The 19685-nt window shown below is 52.9% G+C and overlaps 1 protein-coding gene across 1 annotated transcript; it reads left to right on the top strand.

Annotated features, from left to right (window-relative positions):
- Nucleotides 1-12313: 12313 nt before the first annotated feature.
- On the top strand, nt 12314-14783 carry LITAFD (LITAF domain containing). The gene is made up of 3 exons (XM_043455707.1): nt 12314-12350; nt 14328-14469; nt 14675-14783. Exons 1-3 carry the CDS (start codon nt 12335-12337, stop codon nt 14781-14783), a joined length of 267 nt encoding a protein of 88 aa, XP_043311642.1. The 5' UTR covers nt 12314-12334.
- Nucleotides 14784-19685: the final 4902 nt, after the last annotated feature.

Genomic DNA, 19685 nt, shown 5'->3' with positions numbered 1-19685 from the left:
GGAGCGCGGGGCGCATGGCCTTGGGTGGGTGGGTGGGGGTGGCCCGGGCTCTCGTCTGTACTGCACACCCCCGGCCGGAAGTCTCCCGTGAAAAAAGGAGAGCATCTATCTGGTCGTCGCGCCCGAGCGAGTCCCTCCCCATGCCGACGGCGTCGGATTTGGTCCCCGACTCGACCTTCGCTCCAGAATCCGGATGGGCCCCGGGCACCTCCTCCGGTTTAGCAGAAAGAAAAAGATACAAGAATGACGAGAAGGGATGAAGCGAGTGGCCGAAGGGAGAAAAAGCAAACCAAAAAAAAATGCAAAGAAAGAAAGAACAACAGCGAAACTGGGAGAACTGATTTCGTTGCTTTTGTTTTGTTTTTAGTCTCTGCTCCTTGAGTCCTCCGTGTCTGCAGGTAAATGAACTTACTCCCATCTTACAGGAGGGAAAACCGAGGCAAGACAGATGACCCACCTCCTCACACCCAGCAAGTCAGAGCAGACCCTGAAAGGAAGCTCAACCCTGGATGGAGGCTAAGGCTGGTAGTTGAGGGGCGGCATGCGGGGAGGGATACTCTTAAATGTCTGGGACAACAGGGCCTAGGGACTGGGGTGGCACAGGGGTCCTTCCTGGAACCCACTAACTCTCCCTGCCTCTCTTGTATGGTCAGGTTAGGGGTTCCCTGGAGAAGAACACAAGCATGCTTCCTTGACATAAGAGAAGCTAGTTTTGGCCTAAACTGTTTTGTGATCTGAAGCCTAGACAGTGTTTGTTCTTTTTTTTTTTTTTTAATTTTTTATTATTTATTATTTATTATTTATTTTTTATTAGTTGGAGGCTAAGTGTTTGTTCTTTAACTGGGCTCAGTATTAATGATTTTAAGGGAAGTGAGGGAACGCAGGAACAAGGGAAAAAACAGTCAAGAAACAATTCAGCCATAAAACAGACACCTCCTCAAAGGTATGAAGATGTTGACCTTCCCGATATCTATCAACTAAAACTTGGCCTCTGTTGACCTTTGCCCGAATTTGATGCAGTACTCTCCTCTGCTCAAGCCCCTTCATGAATAGGCATGTACCCTTAGCTTAAAACTTCCCCAGGACTTCCCAGGTTGTCCAGTGATTACAATTCCGATCTTCCAGAAAGTCAGGAATTAAACAGACAAAAGGACATTCCTGAGAGTGATGAGAGCATGTGCAAAGGCCCTGAGGTGGGAAGGAGTGTGGTGGGGCTAAGAGAGAGAGAAAAGGGAGCGTGGGGTCAGAATGCGCTAAATTCAAGGGTCTCGATTAGGGACCGAGGGCAGCCAGGAAAGAGCTTAAGGTAGGTGTGAGTGGAGACTCCTCCCTCCAAAGTGTCTCATGTCCGCCCACTTGTACCTATTTCTTCCCCCCATGACTTGAGCCTCTCCCATCTCACCAGGAGGAGCAGCCTCCACCCAATTGCTCTACCTTCCCCCTAACATCCAATGCCCACGCTCCAATTTTCTTTGCAGCAGGCAGAATGAGCTTTCTAAAGCATTTATAAAGTCAACCATTGTTAAAGAAAAGATCACTCATGACACTTGTTAAAACAGTAAGGCAGACTTTGTTCAGGACTATCAGGATAAGTTAGGGACCACCAAAAAGCGAGGATGGTTTTGGCACAGATTGGGCTCAACTCCAAATGCAACAGGGAAAAGTGGAAAGTTATAGCCAAAGTGGGTTGGAAGCACGATGGATGGAAAATTACTAAGGAGAGAAAAACATCACGGGTCAAGGACGGTTCTAGATAAACTAGCTAGCTAGGATTCTTGCTGAAGGCAGGTCAAGGTGATCAGAAATCACCTCCCCCTACACAGCCACATCTCCCCCACTAGCAACATCCGCACTAGTAACATTTACTGGTTACAACTGACAACTGACCGTATCATTATCACCTGCAGCCACAGGAGGGCCCACCAGCTCCACATGGTCAAATTCAGTGAAACTTTTTTTTTTTTTTTGCTGCTTCTGGGGATTTTGCCCAGCTGATAAGGTTAGACAAATATGCTGGGGCATTTCCTGTTTCCTTCTAATTCTTCCATCATTTTGAAGAGTCACTATATCTTTGGGATGTTTTCCTGAGCGGGGCACGTGACCCCAGCCAGCTGTGCTGGGCTAGGATTGCAAGCTCTGGGGCCAGATTGTGGGTGAACTTAGCTCTACCAGCATCTGGATCTGGGGACATTCTTCCCCTGCATCTTCTCAGGCTGCTTCATTCTGGTCATTACAGCTCACCGAGAGGACCGTCCACCCACCCTCAACTAAGTGCGTGCCCACGACCAGTCTGTCCCATCATCCGTGGTTACCATTCACCCTTCACCCCATGTGAATGTTGTCAACTACAAATTGGCAGCGGCCATCTAGCTGTCTCATGTCCGACTCAATGGACTTGAGTTTGAGCAAGCTCCGGGAGTTGGTGATAGGGAAGCCTGGAGTGCTGCAGCCCATGGGGTCACAAAGAGTCAGACATAGCTGAGCGAGTGAACTGAACTGATCTACCTATCTACCTCTACAACGAGTTAAATCACATGCTGCCACAGCTGCTGACCTTCAACACCCCCTAAAAGGAGTTCAGGGTGGAAAGCAGGAAGGAGGCGCTCTATGCTCTGGGAAAAACTGGCAGAACAGGTCTTCAGATAGTTAAATATTTTCAGGAGCTGATTTTAGGAGCCCAATTCTTGCATCTCCTTGTATCTAGAAAACCACTAAAATCCTTTATGGTGACGACTGATCCTTTTGACTACTAAAAGCCTCACGAGACCAGTAGAAACCTTTTGGAAACATATGTGTTTGATTGCATGTATTCCCCCTTCACCAAAATCCCATATATACTGAACTACCCCCCTGTCTCTTTGGAGCAGTTTCTCAGAGCTCTCTCCCAGGCTCCAGTCCTCATTTTGCCCCAAATAAAACTTAACTTACAACTCTCACGTTCTGCATTTTTTTTAAGTTGACAATGAGGTACTGATGCACACGCAGACAAGACACATACCACACACACACCCATATCCCACCCGCCACACACACACACATCACCCATGCAAACACACACAGATAAAAACGAAAAACCTCATACTCTCCCACCATACAGCTTTCTGGGTTCCCCAAACTCCAGACCCCAAAGGTTTTCTGGATCTAGAGACAGTCCCCCTGCCTCCTCCTCCAGGCAGACCTCAGGGTTCAGTCTCAGAGTTCTGAGGGCAGAGAATGGAAAGTAGGCATTAGGAAAGAAGTTACCCCTATCTGGGATGCCCTCTCTTCAGAGAGTGGGCCTTTCGTGGTCCCCAGGGGACAAGAATTCCTCCCTCTCGACCCCCTGCCCAGGAAGCGATGGAACTTGGAGTGGAGGCACCTACAGTGGGCTTCCCATGTGGCGCCTGTGGTAAACAGCTGGCCAGGCAATGCAGGAGACAGAAGATGTGGGTTTGATCCCTGGGTTGGGAAGATCCCCTGGAAGAGGGACTGACAAGACACTCCAGTATTCTTGCCTGGAGAATCCCATAGACAGAGGAGCCTGGCAAGCGTGGGGTCACAAAGAGTCAGACACAACTAAAGCGACTTGGCAAGCACGCACCTATAGCAGCCTGTCTACCTCCCATGCCTCTTGCCCCCAGCTCACCATAAACTGGGAGGAAGAGAAAGCAGACAGGGGCTGGAAGTGCAGCCCAGAGACGTTAGGTGACATCCCAGTATAACCCAGGGCTCCAGGCTCTCCTTGCTGACCGATGACCCCTCTGATGGGCAAGAGGAGACGGACAGGAGGACTGGGCGAAGCACAACCCCTCCCTAGACTAGAGCTTCTCCAGCTGCCCCCCGGCGCCGCCCACACCCCCCAGCCCCTGGGGAACCCAGCCTGGCTTCCATCACTTGCACAATAATTACAGTCACCACTCCTTCCTCCAGATTCCTTCTTCCTTATCTCATCACTTCCCTGCAAGAGCTGGGCCCTTCTGGGAAGACAATGAGCAGGAAGGAAAAAAACGTCCCATCTCCCTTTCCCCTTGAGCAACCCCGGCTGTCAGAGTCTTTCTTTCTGCAGGGCGTAGAGAGGGTGAGGGAGGTGTCGAGGGTCACCAGCAGGAGAGGACCAGGGCCCCCCAGGAGTCCCAGCTGCCAGAACTCCAGGCCCGCTCCATTCCCAGGGTGGCCTGTCCACCGCTCCGCCCCTGCCTTGGCTTTGGGGACTCTGCTTATTTCACGTATTATTGTCCCGATTGTCGTGCAGCCGCTCAGTCGTATCTGACTCTCTGTGACCCCATGAACTGCAGCACGCCAGGCTTCCCTGTCCTTCACCATCTCCCTGAGTTTGCTCAAGCTCATGTCCATTGAGTCGGTGATGCCATCCAACCATCTTATCCTCTGTTGTCTCCTCCTTCTGCCCTCAATCTTTCCCAGCATCGGGGTCTTTTCCAATGAATCAACTCTTCACATCAGGTGGCCAAAGTAATGGAATAGAAGGTAGGCATGGATCTTCATCCATGCTGACCCTTGCTGGGTCAGCCAGCAAGATAAAACTGTCTCCTTGAATCTTCTTAAGACCCTTGTGTGCATGCTAAGTCACTTCAGTCGTGTCCGACTCTATGTAATCCTATGTATGGACTGTAGCCTGCCAGGCTCCTCTGGCCATGGAATTCTCCAGCAAGAATACTGGAGTGGGTTGCTATGCCCTCCTCTAGAGGATCTTTCCAACCCAGGGATTGAACCCACATCTCCTATGTCTCCTGAATTGGCAGGCGGGCTCTTTACCACCTGTGCTACATGGGAAGCCCTCCTAAGACTCTTAGCAATAAGTAATTATTATTATTACTTTTGATGCTTTTGAACTGTGGTGTTGGAGAAGACTCTTGAACTGAGTGCCTTGGACTGCAAGGAGCTCAAACCCATCAATCCTAAGGGAAATCAGTCCTGAATATTCATTGGAAGGACTGATGCTGAAGCTGAAACTCCAGTCCTTTGGCCACCTGATGGGAAGAATCGAGTTCTTGGAAAAGACCCTGATGCTGGGAAAGATTGAAGGCAGGAGGAGAAGGGGATGACAGAGGATGAGCTGGTTGGATAGCATCACTGACTCGATGGACATGAGTTTGAGCAAGCTCCAGGAATTGGTGATGGACAGGGAAGTCTGGCGTGCTGCAGTCCATGGGGTTGCAAAGAGTCAGACACAACTGAGCGACTGAAGGGAACTGAACTGATACCCGTTTTACAGAGGAGGAATCGGAGGCTCAGAGAGGTGAAGACTCCTGCCCTGGGTCACACAGCTGGGAAAGGCAGAGCCTATGCTTTAACCGTCTTCTTCCTCCCTGCCAGATCTTATATAGGGGATGCAACGGTGAAAAACAAACAAATAAACAACAACAAAAGGGCTCCTCCAGGAGCCCTGAGCTTGCCCTCATGGAGCTGAAGTTTTAGGGTCAACAATGACCAAGCCAACTAAACAGGAATGGGACAAGCCCAGGAGGAGGTACGTGCTGTCAAAACTAAACCAGGTAGGCTGATGCAGAGTGGCTGGCTGATCACAGAGAACTCAGCCTCCGGAAAAAGGCCCAGGAGGCGCCCAGCCAGGCCTCAGGCCAGCCTCATACGGCCTGGGTGCGGAGGGACTGGGGTCTAAGGGCCGTGTGGCCTGGGGCTGGCCTCAAGCCCTCCTGCAGCTTGTCCTGAGGGGGGACGAGGTGGGACGGGAGTCTTCAGCCCCAGGGCAATATGAAGGCACCCGGCCAGCCCTAAAGGGACGGTGGCAGGGGGGGCTTGGCATCCTCGGCCTCCCTGCGCGGGACGGGGTACCTCTCCGCCCGTGGAGCCCCGAAAGAGGAAGAGAGGCTGGCTCGCGCAGCCTGGTGCTGCCCCCTGGTGGCGATGACTGGGATGACCGGAGACCGAGAGCAAGGCGCATCTTCATTTCCCACTCGAGTGTCTGAGCTCAGATGCACCAGCGTCCCAATCTTGCGTTATGGGGACCATCGTCCCCAAAATCCCCAGAGAAGGAGGCAGTCCCCAACTCCATCCCAAGATGTATAACCTCAAGCCTATGCAAAGCCCCCTGCGCTCTGGGCCGTAAAATGGGAAGGATTTTAAGCCAAATGGGGTGGGCAGATCACTCACTCATTCATTCACTCACACAGTCAATCTGTATTTGTGCAGCTCCTCCTCTATATGCGAGCTGGGGCATGCAGAGGGCAGAAAGCAGGCATCAAACCGCAGACCATAATGCACACAGAGATATAACGTGGCCCGAAGGCGGGGGGCGGGGGGGGGGGGCGATGGGGGGCCAGGGGACGGAGTGAGAAGAGGGAATGGGCAAACGCATCAGCCCGTGGCAACGGGAAGGACTCAGCAGGAACGCCTTACTGGCTGTTTCAAGACTCCCGGGTGTGAAAACCATGGAATCGGTAAAAGAGCTGCAGAGAGAGGGGTTCAGAGGGCCCCCCGCGGGGGAGGTGGAGCTGGTAGAGGCTCTCCAGACCCCAGAGGAGATACCTTTTTTCCAGGAAGACAAAATCTCTGTGGGAATCAGGAAAGGGACTTCCTTAAGGCGCTTTTTCTCCATCAGCTGAATAATGTGTGTAACAATTCATAAATCTAATGTGTATGTGATGTAAGCGGCTCTGATACACCAGGCACAGCTACCTTCATGCCCATATTCTCTGCCTTCGCAGGCGGCACCTACACGTTTACTGCGTCTCACAGCTTGACCTGTTTCAGAACTTCAAATATATAGGCTCACAGGAGACATACTCTTCTGAGTCAGGCTTCTTGTGCTCAAAATCATTTTTTGAGACACATTCATCTTGCTGAGTATACCAATAGTTCATTGCTTTCACAGCTGTGCAGAATTCCTTGGAATAAATATACATGACGTGATGATCCACCCACCTGTTGACAAATGTTTGGTTGTTTCTAGATTTTTGGCTATTAGGAATCAAGTTACTATGAATTTTCTCATACAGGCCTTTTTTCTTTTTTTTTTGAACATGTGTTTTTATTTCTCCTGGGTAAAAACCTGGGAGTGGAAGGAATTCCCTGGAGGCGGTCCAGTAGTTCGGACTCTGTATTTTCACTGCTGAGGACCAGGGTTCAATTCCTGGTCAGGGAACTAAGATCACACAAGCCATGCAGCAGGGCCAAAAAATAAAAACATAAATAAATAAAGACCTCAGAGAGGAATTCCTGGTCCCAGGTGTGAGGAGGTTTGCCTTCAGGAGAAACTGCTGTTTTTTTCAAAATGATAAATGAAGCATTTTACACTCACACCAGCAGCGTAGGAGGGTTCTAGTTATCTTGAATGCGTGTCGACACTCGGGATTGTCTGTTTTTAAATAACCAGTGGAGGGACTTCCTTGGTGGTCCAGTGGTTAAGACTCCGTGCTTCCACTGCAAGGGGAGCAGGTTCAATCCCTGATAGGAAACTAAGATCCCATATGATGCACGGCCAAAAATCAATCGATCAATCAATAACTAAGTGAAAAGGCTCCACTTCCCTCCAACGTATTTATAAGTAAAAAATAAATTTTAACCACTGGTAACTCTGCCTTTTAATTTGCATCTCCTAGATGAATAGGGATGCTGAGGATCTTTTAATGTGTATGTTGGTCATTTCTGTATCTTCTTTTGTGAAGTCTGTTCAGGTCTTTTGCCCACTTTTAATATTGTGAGTTTTTTTAGTTATTGAGTTGAAGGAGTTCTTTTATACTCTGTATACTTGTCCTTTGGCCTGTAAATATTTTCTCCTGACCTGTAGCTTGCCTTTTTATTGTATCTATAGATGGTATCTTTTAAGAGGCAGGTGCTTTGATGAACTAGTCTTTCAAGTTTTTCTTTTATAGCTTGTGCTTCTTGCCTCCTGGTGTGTAAGAAATCTTGATACATGATCACATTTGTTAGCTTCCAGTTGCTTTCCGTTTTTTGGTGTTGCTTTTTTCTTTTTGATATCCTTCCTTTTTAATTAGTAAAAATAATGGCATGGTTCCGAAGTCAGACTATGAACAAGAGAGAGAGAACCGGCTTCCATGTTCAACATTAACCGTTTCAGTTCTTAATTGATCTTTCTTTTATTTCCTCTTGGAAACTATTTATCTCCCTCTCCGTTTGCTTACACTGAAAGGAGCGCTATATATAGGGAATTCCCTGGTGGTCCAGTGGTTAGGACTCAATACCTTCACTGCTGCTGTCTTGGCTTAATCCCTGGTTGGCAAACCAAGATCCCACAAGCCACATGGGAATGACCAAAAAAAAAAAAAGGAGTACTATATATACATAAAAACACATATCTTCTTGTTTGTTTTTGGACAAGATATCCTGGAGAGGTTGCTCCATAGTAATATATAAAGATTTTCCTCTTTTTTCTCTTTTCCCCTTTCTCTCTTCCCTCTCACCCTTTATTTTGTGTGGCTGAAGAGTCCCTATATGGATGGACATTTACGTTATTTCTAGCTTTTTGTTGCTACCCTGAATAGCCTGGTGCCTACCTCACCTGATATTTTCGCTAGTCTATCTTTAGCAGTCCATTGGGGTCACAGAGTCAGACATGACTGAACAACAACAACACATCTTTAGGATGGATTTCTAGAAATAGTATTGCATGGTCAGAGGGTCACCCATCTGTAATGCTATTGTGTACGTGCGCTCAGTTGCTCAGTAGCACCCAAAATAATTGCCACCCCATGGACTGTAGCCGGCCAGGCCCCTCTGCCCATGCAGTTCTCCAGGCAAGAAGACTGGAATGAGTAGCCATTCTCTTCTCCAGGGGATCTTCCCAACCCAGAGATCAAACCTGAGTCTCTTATGTCTCTCCTGCTTTGGCAGATGGATTCTTTACCACTGTGCCGCCTGGGCATTCTGTTGGATATCACCAACACCCGCTTCTAGTTCTTGTATGGGAAAACTTGTTCCCCGCCCCTTCCCATTCACCATGACTTTTGCTTTCTGCCAATCAGATGGAAGCAGGGCTATCTTAGACTATCTTGGACATTCTGGGGGCGTAATGAGAAGCCGTGGAGTTTACAGGTCAAGCAAACAGACGTCCATTCGTGACCTAACCCCGGCTGTGCGCTTCCTGGCTGTGACCCTAGGTGGAGCTGGGAGCCAGCCCCAGCGTGGAAGTTGCCCTCTACCATCGGGACCATCTCTTCCAGCTGTTTCCTCTCACCAGTGATCTCCCAACAAAAATGCTGGCTTTACTCCCTGCACCGAATCCGTTACCTGGGTTACAGCATTTGATCCCATAACAATCCTATGGAGTAGCTATCTTACCCCCATTTTACAGATGGGGAAGCTGCAGGATGGAGGGTTAGAGTTAGGGTTTTGCCCAAACTCACAGCTAAACAAGCTGGAGAGGTAGCTAGACTATGAGGTAACATATAGACTGACATGTTTGTGTGCGCATATATACCTACGTGCTTATCCACACAACTGTGTGCCTGTGTTCATACACATGTGTATGTGTGTACTTGGGTCTGTGTGTGTGTGTGTGTGTGTGTGTGTGTATTCCCAGGTGGCACTAGTGGTAAAGAACCCGCCTGCCAAGGCAGGAGACTCAAGAGACGCAGGTTCCATCCCTGGGTCGGGCATTTTCCCTGGAGAAGGAAATGGCAACCCACTCCAGTGTTCTTGCCTGGAGAATTCCATGGAGAGAGGAGCCTGGCGGGCTACAGTCCATGGGGTTGCAAAGAGTCGGACACAACTGAAGTGACTCAGCACATATATATATACACGTGTGTACCTGTGTACATACACCTACCTGCATTTCTAAAGAAGACGTGAACATCCTCACAGCTACATCTCTGTGTCCATGGGGTGAATGAATGAATTGCTCACGACAAAATAACTAGCTCTTTCTTCTTTGACCGTGCCATGCACCACCAAACCAGAGATCGAACCTGGCACCCAGCAGTAGAAGCACAACTCTTAACCACTGGACCACCAGGGAAGTCCCTGGATTCATATTTTTTAAAAAATATTTATTTATTTGGCTGCACTGGGTCTTAGTTGTGGCCCACGGGCTCAGAAGTCCCACGACAAGTGGGATCTTAGTTCCCTGACCGGGGATTGAACCCACATCCCCTGCATTAGAAGGCAGATTCTAAACTGCTGGACCACTGGGGGAGTCCCCTGGATTCATATTTTTAAGGCTCCCACCCTGCCCTCTGACCCCGGCCAGTTTCCGATGGGCCGGCAGCGTGGGAAGGGGGCATCATCTGATCTCTGAAGATTTCTCAGGCTGGGCCCGTGGAGACCCCACCCCCTCCTGCAGGGAATGGGGACAAAGCCCCCCAGCCCCACCCCAGCCACTGTGAGGACACACATCACAATTGCTGTTCCACCTGAGCCAGGCCCAGCAAGAGGCACTGGGGTGACCTGCACTCCCGCCCCCTGCCGCAGCCAGGCTGCAGGATGGGGGCCTCCTGAGGCCAGCACCAGGCCGCTCCAAGCTTGGAACCCAAAGCTGCCCAGACACCACCGCTGGAACAGACCTCCTGGGCCCCAGGAGGGTACTACGCCCAGGGTGAGGGTCTCCTCATTCAGGTGACATGCTGACTGCAGGGGGCCCCAGGCAGGGGCAGGGAGGCTATGGGTCACCTTGCTGAACTGGGTCTGATTCCCGTCCTCACCCCACAAGTCACATTGCCCCCCACCCACCCGGGGACCACGAGACCTGATGGGGGCAAGGTGGGGCCCCGACGGCCTGTACCCTCAAACTATCCATAGACTGATGACGCCCGCACATCAGGTATGATGTGCCCCTCCACCCACAGCCCACCCAGGGGCCAGAGGCAACCTGGAATGCCCTGGGGGTGGGGGGGCAGGGAGGAGGGTCCTGGCCATGCTGCCATGGCCTCAGGTAAGTCCCCAAACCTCTTTTCTCATCTGAGAAAGGGTTGGGAGGGTTCAAAGAGATGATGGATGTAGGGCTGGGCAGTCAGTAACCGGGTTTGAGCACAGAAGGACTTTCCAGCTGGTGGTCCCAGGCCAGGTGGTTTAATTCCTGACCTTTAGTTTCTGCATCTGTAAAATGGGTACAAATTCCAGCCCAGGCAGGGCTGCAGGGACTAGATGGGCAGGAAACCACCACTGCTCCCACAGAGCCTATACTGAGTGGTGAGAAGTGGGGAGGGGCTTCCTGGTCTCTGGTTCCCCCACTCTGGGAGGAGGCATGGGTGGGGGACGGCCCAGGTGCCCCCCTCAGCCTTGAGACTCCATTGCGGAGAGGACCAGTTCCCCATGCAAAGCCCTGGAGAGGTTTCCAGTAAAAACACACAGGGTCCCCACCCATTGCCCACACTGGTTAAGATTCGGGGGCTCCCCACCTCCCCTCCAGATCACCTTCTGGATATCTGGGATCCCAGAATTTCCTCACCCAAACAGCCTCACGCCTGCATCCAGGGCCTGGGCGACGAGGCTTCCCAGGGCCCTGGGGGCAGGCTGAGGGCTGACTCCTGGGAGGCGAGGGGCTGAGCCCCTGGTGGTCAGGTGGGAGACAAGGCTGAAGAAGGAGGCCAGCCTGGAGCCCAGACAGTTCTTCTTGGAAGCAGCAGATGGGATGCTGCATCTTCTGGAGCTGTCCTGACCAGAGGCAAGGGACATGGCACTTAGGATCCTGTGCTCAGGAAGCAGGCCAACTTCAGTTCCATCCTTGACTCTGACGTTTGTGCTGGGTGACCTCAGGCAAGCTGCTTAACCTATCTGAGCCTAGCTTCCGAATCTGCAAAACTGAAATAATGCCACAATCTACCGTATTGGTGTTTCAGTGAGAGTAAACAAAGACAGACATGTGAAGTGTTCAGCACAGAGTCTGGCACATAATAAAGGCTGATTATGAAAGTGTTAGTCACTCAGACGTGTCTGACTCTTTGCAGCCCCCATGGACTGTAGCCCGCCAAGCTCCTCTGTCCATGGGATTCTCCAGGCAAGAATGCTGGAGTGGGTTGCCATTTCCTTCTCTGGGGATTACAAAAAGAAGGAAAGAAAGAGAAGGATAGATTATGGGGTCTGCATAATTTCTGCAGCCTCAAGTCCCTGGCATTGCCTCCAAGAAGAGCTTTGCATTCTAGGACACCCAGAGCACAGTGGGGTCAGGAATGCCTGGGTTCAAATCCAAGCTCTTCCATCTGCTGGCTGAAATACCTCTGGCAACTTGATCCATCCCCCCAGGCCTCAGTTTTCTCTCCTGTAAAATGGGTCCCTGCCTCAGACCAGCCAAGTTTTCAGCTCAGCAGCTGGCACTCAGCCAGCCTTCCAAGGGTCTAAGGGTATTTTTCCTTCTCTTCTCCTCCAAGGGCCTCCTTATTCTCCTTCGCCTCCAGGACTTGGAGGGCCTCCACCTCCTCCCCCGATGTCTGTTTACCAAGGTGAGTGCTCCTGCTGTCCCCCCATCGCCCCCTCCACGCCTCCTTCCGCAGGCTTTCCCTGTCTCACACTCCGCACTGCCCTGACCACTCGCCAAGACTGTCCGAACAGCACCTGCTCTGGGAAGCCCGGAGTCCTGCTCCCAGAGCGGTGTGACCCCCCCCACAGCTGTGACCCCCACGCTGCCCACAGCCTGGAGCCCTTCTCTCTAACGTGCAGTCATTGGTGGAGGGGGCTGGGACACAGTAGGTGCTCAGGAAAGGTCTATGAAAAGAAGCCCTGTTCTCGACTCTGTGAATCCGTTGCTCTTGAAACCAAAGAGGGGAGGAATTCAGACCCCAGGCACCCACCCACTCAACCCTGTAGGGTCTGGGCTTTGGGGAGGTTTTTTTTTTTTTTTGGCTGCACTGTATGGCAATTTGTGGGATCTTAGTTCCCTGACCAAGGATCGAACCTGTGCCCCTGGCAATGGGGGCGTGGAGTCCCAACTACTGGACCACCAGGGAAATCCGGGGGTGGGGGAGGGATTTTTAAGTAAAGAAAAACCTTGAGAGCTGCTGGGCTGGGCCGTCAAGTCCAGTGGGGGAGAGTGAGCTTTAAATCATGGGTCACCCCCGTCTAGCCAAACGTAGTTCTTTCCCTTGGTTTCCTGCCAAACTAGGGGTGGGGGTGGCACCCCCACATTAGAGGCCAGCTCTTCAAACCCCAGCACCCCCTCCCCTCAGCCCCTCGGGAACCTAAAGTCTGTAAGGGTCACAGGCCCCTCCTCACAGCTCAACAGTCCATCCAGACCAGACATGAAGCCTTCCGTCTAGAGTGTGAAAACTCCCCGGAATCCTATTTTCTTAACAAAATATTCAGCCACTACCAAAGACTTCACCTCTACACACCCAAGATTATAAAAATGGTTGTTGTGTTTAAAAAAGCTAAAAACAGATCAACTTTTTTTCTGGAACCCCCACCACAAAAAAATGCTGTGCCCGGGTAAGAGGCAAAAATACCAAAAGGAAGAGTTTGGGGGGTTGTTGTTGTTTTCAAGCTACTGCTTCCCCAACGGTGTCACTTAGAGTTGTTGCTTTTTTAAAAAAAAAACTGGATATAGTTGCTTTTTGAGGCAGCTTCCCAGGTATCCCTCATGGTAAAGAACCTGCCTGCCAAGTAACAGATGCAGGTTCGATCCTTGGGTCGGGAAGATCCCCTGGAGGAGGGCATGGCAACCCACTCCAGTATTCTTGCCAAGTCTTGCATGGACAGAGGAGCCTGGCGGGCTACAGTCCGTGGGGTCCCAAAGAGTTGGACGTGACTGAGCGACTGAGCATGCATGCATGCTTTATCGTGATCACTGTTTTCCGCCCACGCGCAGAGTTGCTTCACAATGCTTTAGTTTCAGGAGTACAGCGAAGTGAACCAGTTAGTTATACGTACAGCCTTTTTTTAGATTCTCTTCCCATATAAACCGTCACAGAGTATTCGAATTGAGTGCCTATGCTGTACCATAGGTCCCTATTAATTATCTATTTTATACAGAGTAGAGTGTATATGTCAAGCCCCATCTCCCAGTTTATCCCTCCCCCCACTTAGAGCTTGCAGAATCAGAAGCACAATTGAACTTAGAACAATTTACAACAAACTAAGAACAATTGCAGAGTCAGAAGCAGATACTGGCTAACTGAACTGAATGCACCCAAAGGGGAATATATGGGTGAGAACTCATAGGGCTGAAGGAACTCAGTTCAAACCCAGAGACGCCCCTAAATTCCCTAGTGCTTGGGGGTGGGAGGCCTGGAAGTCTTAACTGAGCGAAGCCCCCAAGCCCTGGAGGCTGGTGGGTAGGGGGTGGTGCAAGGGGGAAGCTGGGCCCATCGGGATGGCCTGGAGAAATTGCAGGTGGGGGCGGGCCCCCCGTGGTGGACACAGGAGGGGGGGAACGGGGGTGGGGCGTGGGGTCTGACGGGTCCCTCCCCTCCCCCTTCCCCAAGAACTGTTCAGGGTGCCGAGGCTGCTGTCCCCAAATCCGGTACAGTTCACGTGTCCATACTGCATGAACCGGATCATCACCGTGACCACGCCGGTCCCAGGCGTGCTCACCTGGCTCATGTGCACCGGCATCTTCATGGCCGGGTGAGTGGTCCCCCCTCGCCTCCATCGGGGCCCTGGGCATCCGTGCTGGGGGCCTGCTGGGTTGGGGCGGGGGGCTGGCATGGGGCGCGGAGGGAGGGGTGGTTTCCTAGCCCACCTTGCCGGCCGGGCAGCCCCAGGGACAGGGTGGGGGGCTCGCAGGCTTGGCTTGGCCTCCGGTGAGTCCCCGCTGCTTCCGAGGCTGCAGGTGTCTCTTGGGCTGCTGCCTCATCCCCTTCTGCGTGGACAGCTTGATGGACGTGAGGCACACGTGCCCCGTGTGTCTGCAGGAGCTCTTCCTCTACAAACGCCTGTGAAATAAATGCTGATTAGGTGACGGCTGTCTGCCCGCGTCTGTCTGCAGGGGGAGGCCGGGAGAGCGCTGGCACACAGGAGGTGCCCGGGCTGACTGAGCACTGAGGGGCTGACCGATGGCGTGCCTACTGGCCCTCCCTTCTCAGGCTCCACCCTCTTCTTTCCTTCCCGACTCTTGCCCATCAGACTTCTCTGCTGGCTCAGATGGTTAAGAATCTGCCTGCAAATGTGGGAGACCTGGGCTCGATCCCTGGGTTGGGAAGATTCCCCTGGAGAAGGGAATGGCGATCCACTCCACGATTCTTGCCTGGAGCATTCCATGGACAGAGAAGCCTGGTTCGGGCTCCACTCCATGGGGTCGTGAAGAGTCGGGCACGACTGAGCGACTAACACTTCTTCCATCAGTCAAGCTTCATCATCTTTGTGACAACGTCTCTTCAACTCCAGCCAGAGAATCCGCAGGGCCGCACCTGCCCTTCATGCTGGCAGAGAGCCTGTGAGCTCCCGCAGCTAAATCCTGCATCCTCCGGGCACTTTGCCCTCTTCCCTACCTGCCTGGGTACCCTTGGGGGTCAGGGCTTCCCTTGTGGCTCAGCGGTAAACTATCCGCTTACAATGTGGGAGACCTGGGTTCGATAACTGGCTTGGGAAGCTCCACTAAAGAAGGGGACGGCTACTCACTCCAGTATTCTTGGGCTTCCCTTGTGGCTCAGCTGGTAAAGAATCCACCTGCAATGTGGGAGACCTGGGTTGGATCCCTGGGTTGGGAAGATCCCCTGGAGAAGGGAAAGGCTACCCACTCCAGTACTCTGGCCTGGAGAGTTCCATGGACTGTATAGCCCATGGGGTCGCAAAGAGCCGGACACGACTGAGCGACTTTGGCTTCCCGACCTGCCTGGCCCCTCGGCAGCCCGGGCCCTCCCTGCCGCCTCCCCTGCCCGGCAGTGATGCTCTGGCCACGTCTTGCGCATCCTCTCAGCACACCCTGTTGGCCTGCTGCCCCCGCGGGGTCCTGTCTTGAGCCCGTTCCCTACTCAAGCTGCTCCTGAGGTTTTCCGTTCTCACCTCCTGTTCCCCACAGCCCTCCCTGGATGCCCAAAGGCGCCCCAAACCCATCAGATCTCCAAGTCACTCCTCTTCCCACCTCCTCAGGTGCCCCTGGTGGCTGCGGCTGGCACGGCCACCTCTCTGCATCACCTCCTCTCAGCCCAGAGCCCTCAGCCCCTCCCCTCTGCCCTGCAACGATTTCTTTACCTCCCCGCTCCCCTACCCCTCTCTTCCTTAAAGGAGGAGAGAGCCCCTGATGGCGTCTCCTAGCTCCCAAGCCTTGACCACTCTTCCCGGTCCTCCCCTGTGGCCGGTGGCTGGCAGAGTAAGCGCGATGATCACGGGCAAGAATTAGGACCTTTGGCTCTGACACCGCCCAGTTAGTACTCACCACCCTCAAGACCAGGCTTCTTTTTTGCATTTTCGTTTGTTTATTTATGTTTGGCTGGGTCCGGTCTTGGTTCCTGTGTGCCGGCTGTCTCCAGTCGGGCTGAGCGGGGGCTGCTCCTCCTTGCGGTTCACGGGTTTTTCCCTGTGGTGGCTTCTCTTGCGGTGGAGCTTCAGTAGTCGTGGCCCCGGGCCTGGTGGCTCTGCAGCAGGTGGGATCTTTCTGCACCAGGGATTGAACCCGTGACCCCTGCGCTGGCAGGCGGAGTCTTAACACTGGACCACCAGGGAGGTCCATCCTGGGACCAGACTTTTAACACGGGGCCCCCTTGAGGCCATTTGTGGCTCCTGCTCCCCTGTGCCCCAGCCAGCCAGAACCAAGAGGGTCCATTCACCCGAGCGTCCAGACTCAGTCCTTGGCTTCTTCTGCAGCTCTCTGCCTGCCCCCTTCTCTCTCCGCCAATTCCTTCCAGCCCCATCACTGGCTCCTGGGTCGGTCACTTCCCCAGACCCCGGTGACCCCAGGTCCTGGCGGGGACAGGTGGGTTTTTGGGAGCTGGGATGAGGGAACCAGTCTTTCCAAATTTCTGGGCCCGCTTCCCAACAAGAGGTTTAATCCTTTAAATTCCTTAAATTCCCTCGAGGCGACAGTCGAGCAGCTTTTCTGTCCTGGAAGCTATGCAGGAATCTCACAAATGCTTAGGATGTAAAAAGGTCCCAAGTTGGTTTCTGAGCGGGACCCCTCCCGGGTACCGTGTTGCTGGCCTAGGGGGCAAGGCCAAGTGGGGGATGGGCTGAACGGCACAATGAAGGGACTTTTTTTCAAGAAGAATTTCTATCCTAGCATGGAAACATATACATTGTGCATGCGTGCGTGCTCAGTCGATTCAGTCGTGTCTGGCTCTGCAATCCCATGGACTGTAGCCCACCAGGCTCCTCTGTCCATGGGATTCTCCAGGCAAGAATACTGCAGTGTGGGGTTGCCATCCCCTCCTCTAGGGAATCTTCCCGACCCAGGAACAGATAGCCAGTGGGAAATCACTATATGACTCATGGAGCTCAAACCGGGGCCTGAGACAATGAAGAGGGGTGGGATGGGGTGGGAGGTGGGGGGGAGGTTCAAGAAGGAGGGGACATATATATACCCAGGGCTGATTCACGTTGATGTATGGCAGAAGCCAACACAGTATTGTAAAGCAATTATCCTTCAATTAAAAATAAATTAAAAAAATAATTTGTATCATAGGGCATCTCCCCTCTGTCTTTATTATTATTATTATTCTAATTTTTGGCCACACAGCACAGCTTATGAGATTTTTAAATTTCCTAACCAGGGATCGAACCAGGATCTCCAGTACTGAGAGCTCAGAATTCTAAACACTGGGTTGCCAGGGAATCCCCCGAAGGGATGTTTTTAGTTTTGCAAAATATAACAAATATTACTCCTCTTTTCAATTAAAAGGAATTTGCTAGAGAAGGGGCAGAAGTGGGAGAATTGAGAGGCAGAGGAGGATGAGTAGTCGGTGGGATGGTCACTGAGCTATGGTTTATTCACCAAAATGCAGCAGCTGCTTCCGCCCCTGCTCAGCACCGTCTGGGAAGGCAGACACAGAAGCTGAGGCCGAGAGACGGCCAGTCTGGATCCAGTGACCAGACGGGCAGCCGGAACCTCAGCTCTGCCAGCCCGAGGCTCCTGCACGGCAGAAAAGGTGCGAGGGTAGGACGGCGTGTGTGGAGAGCAGAGACGTGGCGGGGGAGCTGGCGCGGAAGCACCACGCGGCCTTTAGGTGGTTGGCCCTGCTGGGATGGCGCTGGCGGAGCGTGTCACACCAGCAGAAGGAAAGGGCCAGTAGGGGGATGGATTTCCCTGGATCTGGGTGTCACCCTCCCCAGAGACACTGGCGGCCGCCCCTCTGCTCCCTCCCCCCAAGATGCCCCGGAAAACCCGCGAGAGCGTGGCACCAGCAGCCGGATGGGAAACCGGCTTTCACATCCAAATGGGGGACCCATCTGCTTATGAGCGCACCTCAAGGCATGTGGAACTTCCCCGACCAGGGATGGAACCCGTGCCTCCGCCCCGCCCTGCAGAGGGAGCGCAGAGTCTTAACCAGCGGACCACCAGGGAAGCCCCTGGGACTTCAGATTTTCAGGGTTTGAAGATGAAGCATCTGGGCTTCCCTGGTGGCTCAGTGGCGAAGAATCCACCTGCCAATGCAGGAGACACAGGGGATCCCTGATCCGGGAAGACCCCGCATGCCGAGAAGCAGCTAAGCCCACACGCCTGCCTCCACTACTGAGCTTGTGCTCTGAAGTCTGGGGGCCACAACTACCGAGCTCACGTGCTGCAAATACAGAAGCTTGCTCACCCTAGAGCCCACGCTCTGCAACAAGAGAAGCCGTTGCAACTAGAAGCCCACACATCCCAGCTGGAGAGTAGCCCCCCGCTCACTACAACTAGAGAAAAGCCTGTACAGCAACGAAGACACGGTGCAGCCAAAAATAAACAAGGAATAAAAGTGTGTATTTATGAAAAGATGAAGATGAGGCATCTGACCCAAACCAGGCATCCAGCCCTGAGAAGCAACTTCTCATTCGTAATACATCAGGACGGGGGGCGCCAAGGGGACCACCTGTGTGTATCGACCACCAGCGAGGCCAGGCGGGCTCACCAGCCACCACGACCCCGAGGAAGGGGTGTGGACCTGGGACTTGCTCAATCTCCGACTTGGAGGCCCACAGCCCCGCAGAGGCACCCAGGCCAGGCGGGCCAGAGTCACCGGGCCTGCCTGGCTCTGCGAGAACCAGGCCAGGACCTGGACACGTCTGCAGAGCTCCAGCTGGCGGTCTGATCCTGTGCCCATCAGGCAACATGCCGGGTTTTGCTTGGATCTCCAGAGAGGTCCACGGGCAGAAGCGTTTGGTCCCACGGCTATGGGTGGTGTCCTGGACCCTCCTTGATCAGCCTGCTTCAGTCACCACGGTCCAGCCATGACGCCCTGCCCAGCTCCCCAGCAGTGCTCCGTGAGCCCAGGGAGCCACTCCAGGCCTCTCTGACTCAGTCTGCCCAGTGTCAACTTAAAAAAAAAAGTCCAGATTTTTCGGCTTCAAAATCTCTGCACAGGACGTGGGTTCAGCAGGTTTCGGGCTGTCCCCTTGGCCCAGCCCCTGAAGTCCCCGTCATCCTCACTTGCTGCCTGGACGACTTGACCTAGACCACCATTCCCACTTCTCAGTCTGTTTATATTTTGTTGTTGCTTTTTAAAAAATATTTATTCGGCTGCATTGGGTCTTAATTGGTGTGTGGGCTTAGCTGCTCCAAGGCATGTGAGATCTCAGTCCCCGAACCAGGGATTGAACCCGCATCCTCAGCATGGCCAGGTGGATTCCTAACCACTGGACCACCAGGCAAGTCCCACCCTTGATGTCCGAGGCCTCAGTTCTGGGTTCCCAGACCTCACTGTAGACCCAGG

Source organism: Cervus canadensis, chromosome 32 (genome assembly GCF_019320065.1).
Source record: "Cervus canadensis isolate Bull #8, Minnesota chromosome 32, ASM1932006v1, whole genome shotgun sequence".
In the NCBI taxonomy this organism is placed as follows: Eukaryota; Metazoa; Chordata; class Mammalia; order Artiodactyla; family Cervidae; genus Cervus; species Cervus canadensis.
This window is presented reverse-complemented; position numbering and strand designations above follow the sequence as displayed.